Here is a 15,696-nt window from a genome sequence, read left to right on the forward strand (position 1 = left end):
ACAAAAAAAACTTAGACATAAAAAAACAAATAACCATGGGTATAATAATAACAGAACGCAAGCAACCAGGAATGAATAACTAATAACAGGACATACTCTCAACTGCAATATTAAATTTTGTCAATGATGAACAGTTAGTAATAGATGGATCAAGGCTGTTGCATTCTCGAATTGCTAGTGGGAAAAAGGAATTTTTAAAGCAATTAGTATGGAAATGATACTCACTTAATGTATGCGAATGTTTATGACGCGTTGATCTTGCTTCGGAAAGGGAAATATATTTAGTAGTGTCGAGTTTTAGATGTCGATTTATTAGTTGAAACATGAGTTTTAGTCGTGCGACTTTTGCACGGGTCTGCAATGATTTTATTCCTTGTTTTCATTAATTCAGTAGGCGAATCAGTTATTTTGTATTTGTTAAATATAAATCTGACTGCTTTTCTTTGAACGGCTTCAAGTTTGGTTATATCTTGATTAGTATAAGGAAACCAAACGACGTTAGCATATTCGAGAACAGATGTAACCAAAACATTGTAGGCTAAAAGCTTAGTTTGAAAAGGGGCTAATGTGAGGCGTCGTCTAAGGAAAAAGAGTCGTTTCAAAGGTGTTGAGGTGATTTTGTCCACGTGAGCGTTCCACCTGAGGTCATGGGTTATTAGTACGCCAAGATACTTATGATTAGTCACTACAGTAAGTGGTGTGCCATTTATAGTATACCGAAAGTCGGAGTTATGTTTCTTTCTAGAAACTGTCATAACAGCAGATTTAGCAGCGTTCAGTGTCATCTGCCAGTCAGTGCACCATTTTGCTATAGAATGTAATGCGTTGTTAAGAGCTTCATGATCCTCTAATGTATTAATTTCGCGATAAATTACACAGTCATCGGCGAACAGTCGTATATTAACGTTGAGATTAGTCGTCAGATCATTTATAAAAATCAAGAAAAGAACAGGTGCCAAGACACAACCCTGAGGTACACCAGACACAGCATTTACTGCGTGGGAGGCTTGATGATTAATTTCTACAAATTGTGTTCTGCCTGATAAGTAGTTGCTAATCCAATTAACTATAGAGCCATGACCTAGAGTTGATTCTAGTTTATTAATTAGTTTAATGTGTGTAACCCGATCAAATGCCTTTGAAAAATCTAGTAGTATTAGATCGGTTTGCTTTTGTCTGTCTATGCTGTGGGATAAGTTGTGGACTAATTCTAATAACTGTGTTACTGTCGAAAGGCCTTGGCGGAAGCCATGCTGAAATGGGGAGAGTATGGTTTCATTTTCAAGGAAGACGGTTATGTGTTTTAGTATGATGTGTTCGAGTACTTTAGACACTGAACAGGTGATAGAGATAGGTTTGTAATTAGAAACATCTGTCCTGTTTCCTGATTTGTGTATCGGAATAATTTTGGCTATTTTCCATTCCTTTGGAAGGGTACATGTTGCGAGGGATTTATTGAAGAGTAAGCACAAATACTTAGGCATCCATTGGGCGTATCTTTTTAGAAAGGAATTTGGGATGTTGTCTGGTCCTGGTCCCTTTTTTGTGTCTAGATTTAACAACAGGTTAAGTACCCCAGTCTCAGTTACAGTTAGTGATTCAATGTGTTTCTTTGTTCGTGAGGTCTTATGAGGGACTATACCATTATCGTTAGAAAAAACTGACGCGAAGTAATCATTCAGTTCATTGGCTATCTCAAGGCTTTCTTCTTTTGAGGCTGGGTTTTCAGTTTGTCTTTTAGGATTAAGGTAGGTCCAAAATTTTGATGGGAACGTTCTTATAAAGTTATTGAGGGTGTTATTAAAGTAATGCAATTTAGAAGCCTTTATTCGATGTTTCATGCTTTGTATTGCATGGTTAAGATTGGTCCTTGTTTTCGTGCAAGGGTTCACCTTGAGGGCTTTTTTTTACGGCGATTAACTTTGCGCTTAGCGTGTATGACTTCGCGGGTGATCCAGGGGTTAGGTCTTTTTATTTGCTTCCTTCTACGTGGGACAAACTTATGAATACAATATGAGACAGTCGTTTTAAAGCTGTGCCATAAGGATTAAATGTCAGAAGAAGCATCGCTTGCAAGTTCTTTGTATGTGTCGAACTCGAAGAAAAGATGATCTAGAATACTATTATCGTCAGCTTCAGTGAAATCATGAACAAAAGTTTGCGGTCGTGGCGGAGAAAGCGTGCTACTGATAGGGACACTGCATAAGATTAGTTTGTGATCGGAGATTCCATCTAGTATTTCAGTTTTAGTTTTATGGAGTGGAAAGTGGTGACTTAGAAATACTAGATCAAGCGTGTTACTTGAAGAACCTTGTAGACGTGTTGGTTGATTTACAATCTGAGGGAGATTAAACTGTAGCATAATATCTAAAAGATAGTCTGAAGAAGCGGAGTGATGTTGCATTGTGAGCCAGTCAATATCCGGGAGGTTAAAGTCGCCAAGCAAGATTAGTCTGGTACCTAGAAGATGACATTGCATAAAGCGATGTAATGCAAGCATGAAGTCATTATCACTTGATGGGCTGCGATAAACGCAACCCACCACTATCGAGTAGGAACAAAATGTCAGTTTGGAAAAGATTGCCTCTACGCCTTCGATGTCGGGAAGTACAGTGACTTGTATTTTTTTGTTCACAAAAATGGCTACGCCGCCACCGCGAGTTTTTCTGTCCTTGCGAATTATCGCGTAATTTGGGGGCGTAACCTCGGTGTCCATGATATCGGACGTGAGCCACGTTTCAGTCACGGCCATAAAGTCGGGTTTTATGCCAATAAGTAAGCTTTCCAAGGAATCAAGTTTGTTTAGAATGCTGCGAGCATTTATGTTAGCAAAAGTTATTTCTGTTTCTGCTGGTTGCGGCGTGGCCGTAATGTTTTTGCATCGCTTTGACTGTTTTTTGGGGGACTAGTAGGACTGACTTTGGTTTCCACTGGCATTACACGGTTATGCTCATCATCCCAGTAGAAAAACTGACCGTTAATACGCAACTTATCAAAGACAAGAGAAACTTTGTCTCCGTTGTCTTTGTGCTCCTTCGCAGTCTCCCATAACTTCTTTCGTATGCTACGTACACGGGCCGACTAATCCTCACTGATTGAGTACTCCAATCCCTTCAGCTTTGTACAGTTCTTTAGTATTCTAGATTTGTCCCGTGAGTCAAGCAGTTTAAGGATAATAGGTCTGGCCTTTTTGGTATTCGTAGGCCGGCCCAGTCTATGAATTCTTTCGATGGTAACGGGCTCTATTTTTAAGATGTCCTGAACAATTTTCTCGTTGATTGTTTTTTCCAGTGTGTCGCTGTCCTCACTTTCATCCTCAGAAATTCCATATATTATTAGGTTAGACCTTCGTGAGCGATTCTCCAGATCGTCTATTCTCATTTCAAGAGTCATCACTGTTTTCTTTAGGCTGTCAATCTCGTGCAGACAAGTTGATATTTTACTGTCCAGTACGGCCAAGTTTTCTAATTTTGTATCGATGGAGACTAGCCTTTCTTCCTTTATTTCTTTTAGGTCATCTGCTATACTTTGTAGCTGTTTCATTAGCTGCGCCATATCAGGTCCGGGGTTGGTCTCAATATCACCGGCGAGCAGTAGAAGCTTCATGGCATACAGTAAATCACAGAACACTCGACAGAGCAGCCCTGGGCACGGCAGCACTACAAGGTAAGGGTCGCTTGACCGATAGCACTTGCCGTAGCATTTGCTCACCTGTACGAAAAAGACCAACGGGTTGGTGAACCGCATGCCTGAAGTGCCGCCGTGCCCAAGAAGCCGAACGGGGTCATCTGTTGCCTTTATGTAGGGTCGTGGCCGATCCACCGCCAGGGAGGCGCTGTCTTCGTCACTGTTCGTTATCGAACCTAGTGTCATCCGGTAGCGTCGGTCGATGCTGATGTCTGCGAGATGAAACGTATCAGCCTTGTGTCGACCGTGATCGCACACAAGCTGCGTCCTTTCGGGCGTTGACCATCGCGGTTGATCGTGTCGAGCCACTGGCGTCGACAGCACCGTGACGATCACCTGTACGAAAAATACCAACGGGTTGGTGAACCGCATGCCTGAAGTGCCGCCGTGCCCAAGAAGCCGTCCGGGGTCATCTGTTGCCTTTATGTAGGGTCGTGGCCGATCCACCGCCAGGGAGGCGCTGTCTTCGTCACTGTTCGTTATCGAACCTAGTGTCATCCGGTAGCGTCGGTCGATGCTGATGTCTGCGAGATGAAGCGTATCAGCCTTGTGTCGACCGTGATCGCACACAAGCTGCGTCCTTTCGGGCGTTGACCATCGCGGTTGATCGTGTCGAGCCACTGGAGTCGACAGCACCGTGACGATCACCTGTACGAAAAAGACCAACGGGTTGGTGAACCGCATGCCTGAAGTGCCGCCGTGCCCAAGAAGCCGTCCGGGGTCACCTGTTGCCTTTATGTAGGGTCGTGGCCGTATTTTGTGGGGTATTTTGACATATTTTACGAATATATTTCGAATACCAAGCATGAAATTTCAGGAACGTATTTCCTGCATATTTTTAGTGCATCCATGAATACAAAATATGTTTAAAATACAATTTAAAGAGCCCACCGTATATTCCTAACCTATTAGTTTTTCCTAAGGGGGCACTGGCGCACGTATCTTCTTTTCGCGAATGTGTATTGAACGCGTCTATAATTTCACTTGTAAGCTGATCTTTGTGGCAATCAATGACAAGAGAGCTTTTGAAACCCAGATAACAGACAGGATACTTCTTTTTCCGTCTTGTTCCTTTTGCGTTGATTTGGCCACCAAGATGCCCTTTTTATCTGTCCCTCTGCCTTATGTGTTTCCGGCGGCATTGGAACAGAATTACATTCTTTTCACACGTGACATATTGGTCCGTATGCTTCTTTTTACACGTCATGGCTTTTTTAGGACGAGGGTTGATAATTTCTCAGGAGCGGAGAAAAATAACCATAGTTTTGCATTTGAATGGCTTTATTTCTCTTCCTATCTGCTAAGAAAACGCTTATATTGACTGGTTCCATGCAATAATTCTTTTGTAAGTTAGCGCTCGTCCTGTTTGCCTCCCTGTGTCCGCGTCTCTTCAGCGCTACGTGGCAGGTGAACCGTCACCAAATCGCCCAAGCTTCTATTCTGGCGAGAATCTGGCAGTTGGCATCTTGGGGTGTTGTGTTTCGATGACCGCGTACTACTGTAATCCAGTGGCTACCGAAGCTCAACTGCTCGCTCCGTCCAAGTAGAAGTTGATGAATACGACCATACCCAAATATGGCGCGAGAAACTGGCAATTTGGCGCATCGGGTGTGGTACTGTGGTGATTGCGCGCTGCTCTTATGCCGAGGTCAGGGAAGCTTGTCTGTTCCATCCGCCCGAATGGATGTTGATGAATGCGTCGATACCAAAACAGAGTGCGAGGAACTGGCAGGTAGGCGCATAGGGTGCGGTACTGCGGTTATGGCGTACAACTCTAAATTGCCGTGGAAACCAAGCTGAGTTGTTTGCGCTGCCTGAATGGAAGTTGAACAAGACAACGATACTGAAACATGGCGCAAACTGGCAGTTTACATCATGGGATCTTGTGCTGCAGTGATTGCGTCTTTCTCAGCGTCTACATCTAGTTTATTCCAAGCAGTATCATTTTTAAAGTATCTTGTTTTCTCTTTAGATTCTTTCTTTTTTCACCGGAAGTTGAATACGATTCATGTTTCTCTTTCTTTTCCCCTTTGGGATAAATTCTTTCTCTGTAGACGTACACATGTCCAGTTTTCTTCCATCCGTCACTCTAACACAGTGGTATTTTGGTAAATTAATTTTGCAACGCCGCTGCATTGCTCAGCTTCGCACACATGCGACTCCACTCCTTTGCGACCTGGATGTTTTGTGATATATGAATAAAACCCTTATTAATTTTTATTATTTATTCTTTTTGAGAGATTTTCGTGCCATTTCCTAAAAGCTTTGTGAACTGTTCATTGAAATGGCGGAAATTTTCAGTCCGAAAATGCCATGTAAAGTAAAAATGCGGTGATTGCATGCGTATCAAGTGGCTAGCGACGCTGATCTGCTGACAGCGAAGCGTAGGCGTTTTTCTTTTCTTCTACCGGCAACATGCTAATGAGCAGACAAGGGGAGAGAAAGCAATCACGGAAGCCAACAGTCACCTAAACCAAAAAGCATTCGGGATGTTTCGCCTTGTTTAATTTGTGGTGTTCGTGAATTGGAGATTCACTGAGTGATAATTTCAAAGATAATTGGTTACATAGCACAAGAAAAAATAACCACACGCCGCCAGTGGGATCCGAACCCACCATCTCCAAATTTCGCATCAGGTGCTATACGAGCCGAGCAATGGCGACGGCTGGGCGATCTTCTGCTCTCGGAAGTATTTATGTGTACTGTAACTGAACTTGTATAGTGTTCACCAGCGGCACTGTCGTCCACAACAGCGAGGGTCATCATCATCGTCATCAGCCTGACTACGCCCGCTGCAGGGCAAAGGCCTCTCCCATGTCTCTACAATTAACCCTGCCCTTCGCCAGTTGCGGCCGCCGTATTCCCGCAAAATTCTTAATCTCATCCGCCCACCTAACTTTCTGCCGCCCCCTGCTAAGCTTGCTTCTCTTGTAGTCTACTCCGTTAGCCTTAAGGACCAGCGGTTATCTTGCCTTCGCATAACATGCCCTGCCCAAGCCCACTTTTTCCCCTTGATTACGACTAGAATGTCATTAACCCGCGTGTGCTCCTTCACCCATTCCGCCCGCTTCTATGGACACCATAATTTAAAAAAAAAGAAAACAACCCCTATGTCCTTTGTTTTCGGTAACGAATAAAAAGCGTACGGATGTCTAGAAATCCCATTTTTCAGCGCTCAACTGTGGGATGTCATTCCATCGAACATTGAGCACTCTCCAACAGTGACCTGTTCTAAAGCGGCACATATCTTTGCACCTGCTGTAAAACTGCACATATCAAATAAGTACTACTGCATTTCTGTAGTGGATCTGTTTCGTTTCGTTCTCGTTTCGTTTTATGGGGGTTTTGCGTCCCGGAGCGGCTCAGGCTATGAGGAACGCCGTAGTAAAGGGTTTCGGAAATTTCGATCTCCTGGGGTTCTTAACGTGCACTCACATGCACAGTACACGGGTGTAAAGAATTTCACCTCCATCGAAATTTGACTGCCACGGCCGAATCGAACCAGCGTCTTTCGGGCAAGTAGCCCAGTGCCATATCTACTGATCCACCGTGGTGGCCTGTAATGGATCCATGACTAACCATCGGCTAATGATCCAGTTGCTAGTATCAACGTGAACTTAGGGTAACTACTCTGTGCAATAATAAAGCTGTAAGGGATTCATATCAAGATATTATGACCAGAACGAAACAATAAAGCCGCTGAGACATCCAAATTCCTAAAGATAAGGAATGAGCTCTACTCTGGTTATTAATGCGAAAGCATTAGATAGCGACGCCGCTTAATCACAACTTGCTCGCACGATTGTGTCGTCCAATAAAGATAGATGTGCAAAAGTTTGATTCTGCTTGTGCGTGATGACATCTTGCTGTGAAAAAATTTGGCTCATGAGTTGCTATTAGTTACTCAATTACACGCGAAAATTACACTTGGACGTGAAAAGAGCCATAGACGTCGGTATAGGACATGACGTCAGAATAGCCACGGACGTCGATATAGTATGTGGACGTTTTGCTTTAACATTGCTCAAATGCGGGTCGCCGCAGTGATCTGAAAGATTTGTAATATAATATATGCTTCAGGTCTCCGTGCTTGTTGTTGACTCTTTACATGAGTGAGTGACCGAATCACGGACCTGGGGAAGACAATGTGACACCCATCTGCCTGCTGAAAGCAGAAGTGAGCTGGCGATACGTCGCTTGGGGTTGAGGGAGCGGAGTGTAGTGAAAAGCTGGGACGCAAGGCACAACGGTACGGCATTAGTGCGGTTAATGAATTCGCTTAGGCGACCATGACCAGTGGACACTGGAAGCTGCCGAACAGTAGCAGCATGGCTCCGTGAGCTGCTTAAGACGACGGACGAAGACAGAGCACTGACCACGAGAGTCTGCCCCAAAACTTTCAGGAAGGATTTTTTGTAGTCGGCTACGCCGCCTTGTAGTGCGCAGCTGCAGGCGGAAAGGGGGAGGGTGGGGTCCAAACTTCGAAACGAGACTGATCTCAGTTTCCTGTGGGCAGTTGATAAGGCAGGACACGCTTCACGCAGGAGCGTGTCCTGCACCTTCGCCGAAGAAAACACGGCGAAGAGGACACGGCGGCACCGTCGTGACTATGTCACCCAACGTACCGTTGTATGTGCAGGTGTTCTTGCGAGCATCAACGTCGTTTTTGGAGGAACAACCGCTATCTGGGACGATGGTCGCTCTCAGCTTCGCAGCAGCGTCAACGCTTCTCCGGGCTTCCGCACGGACGGCGATTACACCGGACCATTCATGGAAAACCGCATCACGCTGCCGCCGCCGCCGCCACACGTGGATGCCGCTTACTGCGCACACACCACGAGCCCGATGACAACGGGAACCGCCCACAGCAGGGCTCGGCTGCTGCCTATAAATGAGAGCTCGACGACGACCAGCTTCAGTGGACACGGCGGCACCGTCGTGACTATGTCACCCAACGTACCGTTGTATGTGCAGGTTAGTCATTCGAAATATGGCTTCTATAGCGACGACCTCTGTCTTATAGTGTTGCCGTGTCCACACCTAGTGCTACGCTGCTTTTTGGAGTGTTTCTCGTTGGCGGGTTTGTTACTGAAATTATCCGGCGATGTAGAGGAAAATCCCGGTCCAGTGACAGAAGAAATGTTCACAGAACTAATCCAGAACCAAAAGGAGATTCTGTCAAAACTCACTGAGGTCCAGGTTAATCAGGCTTCCTCTGAAACAAGAATGCCTGAAATGCAAGGTCGCCTTCTTGCAATTGAAAGGAAACTAGAAACCTTGGATGATACTCAGAGCAGGCTCGCAAACATTGAAACGGTTGTTGACAAGTGGGATGATGATATGTCCCGCCTTGCTAAACAGGTTGATGAACTAGATAATCGTTCTCGAAGAAATAATTTGATTATTAGAGGTGTAATTGAGGACGAAAATGAAAACGAAGTGACATTGATGAAGAAAGTGACAGAAGAAATTTGTAGCGATATCCTTAAGGTGAGTGTATGTTCCACTGAAAAAATCCACAGGCTTGGCAGGTATTCACCCGAAGGAAATCGCCCGATTATCTTCAGAGTTGGGGACTATAGGGACAAAGTAAAAATTTTGAGTAATTGTACTAAACTTAAAGATTCAGGAATAAGCATTAGTGAAGATTACTCGAAACGAGTAGTGGAAATTAGGAAAAAGCTTTGGGATTCAAGTGCAGAAGAAACAAAAGATGGCCGTAAGGGCAAACTTGTTTTTGATAAACTAAAACGGAACAACGTGCTGTATGGCTGGAACGAAGTTAAGAATGAGAGATACAGAATTGCCAGCACCACCGGAAGTGGCAACAAGTGACACGATCAAAGCAAGCAGAATGAGTTTAAGATAGTGAATATAAATGCACGCAGCATATTAAACAAATCTGACTCACTGGAAGTAATAGCTATGGAACATGAACCTGACGTTATTGTTATAACGGAGACATGGTTACATAAGAATATAAAGGACGCCGAGTTCGTGCCAGCTGGATATAAAGCATTCAGAAAGGACCGAGTAGGAAGAGGTGGTGGCGTAGCCATACTGGTCAAGCAAAATATTTTGTGTACTGTCCTGCATCAATCGGGCGATAATGAAGCGGTATGGATCAAAACTAAGCTTACCGATCGAACCGTTTATATTGGAGGGGTATATAGACCACCAAATTCTTCACTTGACGTTATTACCAATATAAGAGAATTTATGGAAAGAAATATTAGAGGAGGAGAAGGAGTAATTCTCTGAGGCGATTTTAATTTACCGGGAATTAATTGGAGCTCCTACGCACCCGGGGAGATGGATGTGGCAAGCTCTGAACAACTTTTGGACTTGGTATTTTGTTATGATTTAGTACAAATAGTAACCGAATTCACAAGACTGTGTGATACAACATCATCTATTCTTGATTTAATTTTTGTGTCTCATGGCTTAATAAGGCACTTGAGAGATTGCCATGTTGAGGACGGATTATCAGATCATAAAATGGCAATAGCTTCATTCAATATGTCACCATCTATCTCATCATCTGAACCAATAAGAGAGGTTTTGAATTTTCAGATCGCGGATGATGTCAGTGTGCTAGATTATCTTGAATCTTCTTTCGATGAATTCATATACCTCTACCACTCAGAACTGAGCACTGATGCTTTGTGGAGTTTCTTTTCCAATGCCGTGACCCATTGTATCGAGCACTTTATACCAAAGAATAAAAAGAAGAGCAGGCGCAGGAATCCATGGATTAACAGAGAAATTATGCATTCAAAAAGGAAAATTCAGCGGAAACGAAAAGCATGTTGCCAAAATTGCAATGTGGGTGACACAGCTTGTATTCGCCGCATGAGACATGACTTGAAACACCAAATTAGAGAGTCAAAAAACCAAAAACCGTTTTTTTAATGTTACACTGAGGAAGTTTCTTTGCGAGGCACCGGCGAAATTTTGGAGGTATGTTAATCCATCAACCAAGCAACACTGTTCAAATGCTGAGGTTAACACTCAAGAAAGCACTGAACAATTCAACCTTCAGTTTTCCTCTGTTTTTACGAAGGATGATGGCACGTTGCCAGGCCATTATGACTTCTCTACCCGTCCTCCCATTTCAGATATTGTGATAAGCGAAGAAGGTGTTCTGAACCTGTTACTCAATATTAACACAAAAAAAAGCTCCGGACCAGATGGTATACCTAATGAATTTTTAGTCAGGTATGCTGAGTGGGTGTCTAAGTTCCTTACGAAAATATTTATTTCCTCTGTTAGCAATGGTTACTTCCCTTCCGCATGGAAACTAGCCAGAATAGTGCCAATCCATAAAACCGGCAACACTTCAGACTTTAGCAATTACAGACCAATTTCTCTCACGAGTACGTGTTCTAAGCTACTAGAACATATCATGACCAAACACTTATCGAACTATTTAGAAACGTATAACTTGTTATCTATCACCACTACAGCATGGTTTCCGTAAAGGTTTGTCTACGATTACACAGTTAGTTGAGCTAGTTCATGATATTTCACAAACGATTAATTCCCTCGGACAGATGGACTTAATTTACCTAGATTTCGCCAAAGCTTTTGATAAAGTTTCCCACCCTAAACTTCTACTTAAAATCAATACTATGTTTAAAAATCCCAAACTAACAGCATGGTTTACTTCGTATTTAGAGTGCCGCCACCAGTATGTTGAAATAGACGGACATACATCCAGCTTATTACCGGTCTTATCTGGTGTACCACAGGGCAGTGTCCTTGGACCGCTTTTATTTCTTATTTTTATTAATGACTTGCCAAGCCTTGTTTCTGTCCCTATACGATTATTCGCCGACGATTGTGTCATTTACAATAGAATAAATTCTCCCAGTGATCAAATGAACATACAACATAGCCTAGACAATATTACTAAATGGTGCGATGACTGGCAAATGACCATTAATCCCTCGAAATCTGTTTGTATGTCTACCACTAGGAAGAAAACTACCTTAGAATTTCCTTACCATATTCGTGATAATGTGCTCGGAAGGGTAGATGAACACAAGTATTTGGGACTAATATTTACTAGCGACTTTAGATGGAATAGGCACGTAGAGGAAACATGCAATAAGGCTAATAAAGTGCTGTGGAGTCTGAGGCGCAACTTACATAGTAAAACTCCTGAAATTAAAAACTTGGCTTATAGAACACTAGTCAGACCTATAATTGAATATGCTAAAGTTGTCTGGGATCCTCACACGCAAATAAACTGTAACAAACTAGAAAGGATTCAGAGGTTAGCCTCTCGATTCATATTTAATAAATATCGCCGAGTTTACTCCCCCTCAGAGCTGTGTCAGCTTGCAGACCTTCCCAAGTTAGAATTAAGGACCAAATTCGACAGGCTCAAGTTTCTATTCCTTATGATCAGTAACACAATTAAAATCAATAGGACCGATTATTTCGACATTCGTTCTAATGAATCATCTAGACATCGCCATAGCATGTATATTCCGCCTCCAGTAACTCGTAACGATGCATTTAAATATAGTTTCTTCCCCAGAGCAATAAAAGAATGGAACATGCTTCCCGATTCCGTAGTTCAATCTTCTTCGCTCAGTGCATTTTTGGTTAATTTAGACTCTTTTATTTATTCCGGTGAGCGCGGTGTGCTAACATGACTGAGTTAAGTCCGTGTATTGTGTTTCGTGTCTTTATATAGTGTTTTACTGTGTAGATGCTCTTGAGTGTGCGTGATTATGTTTTTTGTTGCTCTCTTCTACAATGTAATAGGGCACTGTGTATACTTCTCTCGTCCTCTTTAATGACTTGTTACGTGTACAATGCGTTTGATGACAGATTTGTTGGTATTTTTGCTGTCTTTTTTTTTTCTACCACTCCTGTAATGACCCTTCAATAGGGTTAACAGTATCAATAAACAAACAAACAAACAAACAAACAAAATGGATCAGCTTTTTTTGCAACAAAGTTCTGTGTGAAACGGGATAAAAACAGAGCGGAGACGCTCTAAATGTTTTGGAAAGCCTAGGGTGACGACTCGATGGAGCAAAACCAAATTTCATAAGGCACAAGAGGTTCCGGGAAGGTCAGGAGTCCGTCAACGACGACAACCGCTCGGGACGCGCGACGACATCTCCAAAGGATGACTCGGTGCAAAAAGTGCTTCAAGTTCTGGACAAGGACCGGCGATTGATGTTCGATGATTGCAGAGAAGTGTGCATTACCCAAACCAATCGTCTATCGCACTTTAACGGCGGATCCACAAATGAGGAAAATGTGCGCAAAAATGATGCCAAAAGTTCTGACAAGTGAGATGAAGGAAGAGCGTTTGTTGTAGTGCCAGGAATTTCATCAATGCTACGAAACTGACCCAGAATTTTTTTACAGAGTGATCACAGAGGACGAGAGGCGGATTTCTGAGTACGATCTCGTGTCAGAGCATTAGAGCAGTGAGTGACACACCACGCAGTCTCCTCGCCGCAAAATCGCGAATCAAGGGAATGCTCATTTTGTTTTTGAGAGGAAAGGTGTAGTTCACGGTGTATTCGTGCCACAGGGACAAACAGTCAACAAGAAGTTTTACTTTGACGTGGTGAAACGTTTGCGCAGCACGGTTCGACGCACCTGAAAAGAAACTCGCGACAATTGGATCCAGCACCATGACAACATATCAAGATACACCACCGTTATTGTGTCTCAGGGGCTGGCCAAAATGCGTGTGGCAACACTGCCCCAGCCACCGTATAGTTCCGATCTGGCACCGCCGGACTTCTTTCTGTTCCCAAGGATGAAAAGAACACTGAAAAGAATTTAGCATGGGACGATGCAGGCGGTAAAAGGAGCTGCGACGACCTCATTCAAGGAGCTTCCCGTTGACAATTTCCAGGCCGCCTTCAACAATTGGTTGAAGCGTTGGCAGCGGTGCATCTATGCAGGGGGAAAATACTTTGAGAAGTTCCGGAAAGATTGCAAATGGAGAATGAATAATGGATTTATAAAAAAAATCACGCAACTTTTGGGACAAGCCCTCTGACGCGTTACCGGAGCGCCTGTGTGCGTCAGCGCCTCGCTTCATTTTCTGACTTTGACTTACAAGATACCCAAACATACCTAGAACCAACGCTGCTCCTTGTAGATGCGCGCCGCGGTGAGCGTCGATACACTCATATAGGCTGTCGTAGTCGGCCTTGAGGCGTTAGTGGGGTTCCCTAAGTGCACACAAAAGATCATCACCAGTAGACGCTCTGAGCTGTCGGATAACAACAGCTTGACTCCAGGAACTGGTGGTAGACGCGTTACTAGTGTGCGCTTTATTGGCTCGCCTCATGTTTTTAAAATTTTGACCGGACGTACCTTGACCCTGGAGTCCACTCCTAGCGTCTCGTAGTTAGCCTTCACGCCAGACAGGTAGGCGGTGGCCGTGTTCGCCGAGTCGGACGTCTGCACGTCCAAACCGTACGTTCGAGATAGGGACACGTGCGGGAAGGAGTCCCAGGCCAGCGCTCCTTCTTCGCCGCTGGTTCGCCGAAGTCGCTGTCCCTTGTAGATGCGAGCCGCGGTGAGCGTCGACACACCCATGCCGTCTCCGAGGAAGAACACCACCTGGCGGGCACGGCGAGTGTTCGGCCTCTGCCTGAGGCGATCTTCAATGCTCTGCATTCCTTGATCGAACCAGAACTCCCGGTCGGCTGCGCAGAGAACTTTTTTTCTAGCTGATGTTTGCAAAGAAAGCAGCGTGATCCGAAACACTTATCCTGCTGCTTAGCTCCTAGTCCACAAAGGCGGGCTTCCGCAAACACAGGAGCACTGAACATATTTTTTCAAGCACTTATAAATGCTTCCTTGCCATCCCCAAGCATCGTTACGCTGGTCACTATCGCGTGAGCTGGCATACTGTCTCCCACAGAACAATCTTAGCCAACCAGTAAGGTACCAAACTGGGAGCTCGCTTCACCGTACATACATATGCTGCATTTTGCCTGATCGTACGACTCTTGGTATTACGTTCATTTGCCCAGACAGCCCTCCCCATCTATCCCGGTCAAAAGGGCCCTTCCCAAGAGCTCCATTTATCACTAACATTGTATCCTTTTGACTGCAACGTCCAAGTGGCCCACGAGGAAACTCAAAAACCACTCGGTGCACGTGATGTACCTGCTAGTGGAGTAAAGTTATTCCGGCGTCGTTTCCAAACTTCTTTGCTGATGCGGCGCCGCCTATATTGATGAGGCAGAGGATTTTATTATGCGGTTCAAACAACATCAGCGCCACGTCATGAACTGAGAAGCAGCTACTAAAACCTTTGCAGAAAACCACCAAACCCAGCTCATTCGATTGACTTGGATTACTCGCCTATACTTGAGAAAGAAATCTCTTTATCTACATCTCTGCAGAACATCCAAACGAAAAGCGAATCAATAAACTGGAGGGCTAACTACCCAAAGTGTTCGCAAAGTTACACCTGCATAAGAGACGGCCCAATTTCTTCTTTCGTTTCAGTATAAACAAGGCCCCCTAGTGAATCTGAAATGCAATGTTTTCAAGTTTTTCTTCGGTTTCCTTGCCGAGTGCTTGTTCCTTCACATCGAGCATGAGACTTTTTCGTGGTTCCTGTGAGAGGTTTCGAGTGTCCTTGCATGCAGTCGAGATATCGGTTTAGCCGAGCAATAAGCTCTAAGCGGGTGATGGGGGCGAGCAACACTATGCTAGCGGACAACGTTCGGCGGCAATATTTTCACGTAGTAGTTACGGCGGTCTGGCGTGCAGGAAGGCAGCGAAAAGCGTTTCCAAACAAAACTCTTCACTAGGCTGTCTAGCGCCCACAATCGACTGTATCACTCGGCACCGGCGTAGCGACAAGTGCGCTCGGAGGTCGTCGAACAGGATGCCAAAGGCAGTCTTCTCACGATCCCTTTCGTCAAAAGCAATTTGTCAGTAGCCTGAACAGAGATCAGTAGAAGAAAAATAGCTGGCACCGTGTAGGCAGTCGAGGGCGTAATCATTCCG

The 15,696-nt window shown here is 44.3% G+C and overlaps 2 protein-coding genes across 6 annotated transcripts in view; one reads left to right on the plus strand and one right to left on the minus strand.

Moving 5' to 3' along the window:
- LOC149345374 (alkaline phosphatase-like) overlaps positions 1-15,696 on the minus strand; it is a 244,372-nt gene that overhangs the window by 170,074 nt on the left and 58,602 nt on the right. For all 5 annotated transcript variants that reach the window (XM_089546606.1, XM_089546603.1, XM_089546601.1 and 2 more), the window contains one exon: positions 14,044-14,378. In XM_089546606.1, the coding sequence (XP_089402732.1) occupies positions 14,044-14,378 (335 nt within the window). The remainder of the gene's footprint in view (positions 1-14,043; positions 14,379-15,696) is intronic.
- On the plus strand, positions 5,368-9,522 carry LOC149345376 (uncharacterized). Its single transcript, XM_089542829.1, has 2 exons — positions 5,368-5,419; positions 8,327-9,522. Exons 1-2 carry the CDS (start codon positions 5,368-5,370, stop codon positions 9,520-9,522), a joined length of 1,248 nt encoding a protein of 415 aa, XP_089398955.1.

Source organism: Amblyomma mixtum, chromosome 5, assembly GCF_055824585.1.
Source record: "Amblyomma mixtum isolate Tamu chromosome 5, ASM5582458v1, whole genome shotgun sequence".
Lineage (NCBI taxonomy): Eukaryota > Metazoa > Arthropoda > Arachnida > Ixodida > Ixodidae > Amblyomma > Amblyomma mixtum.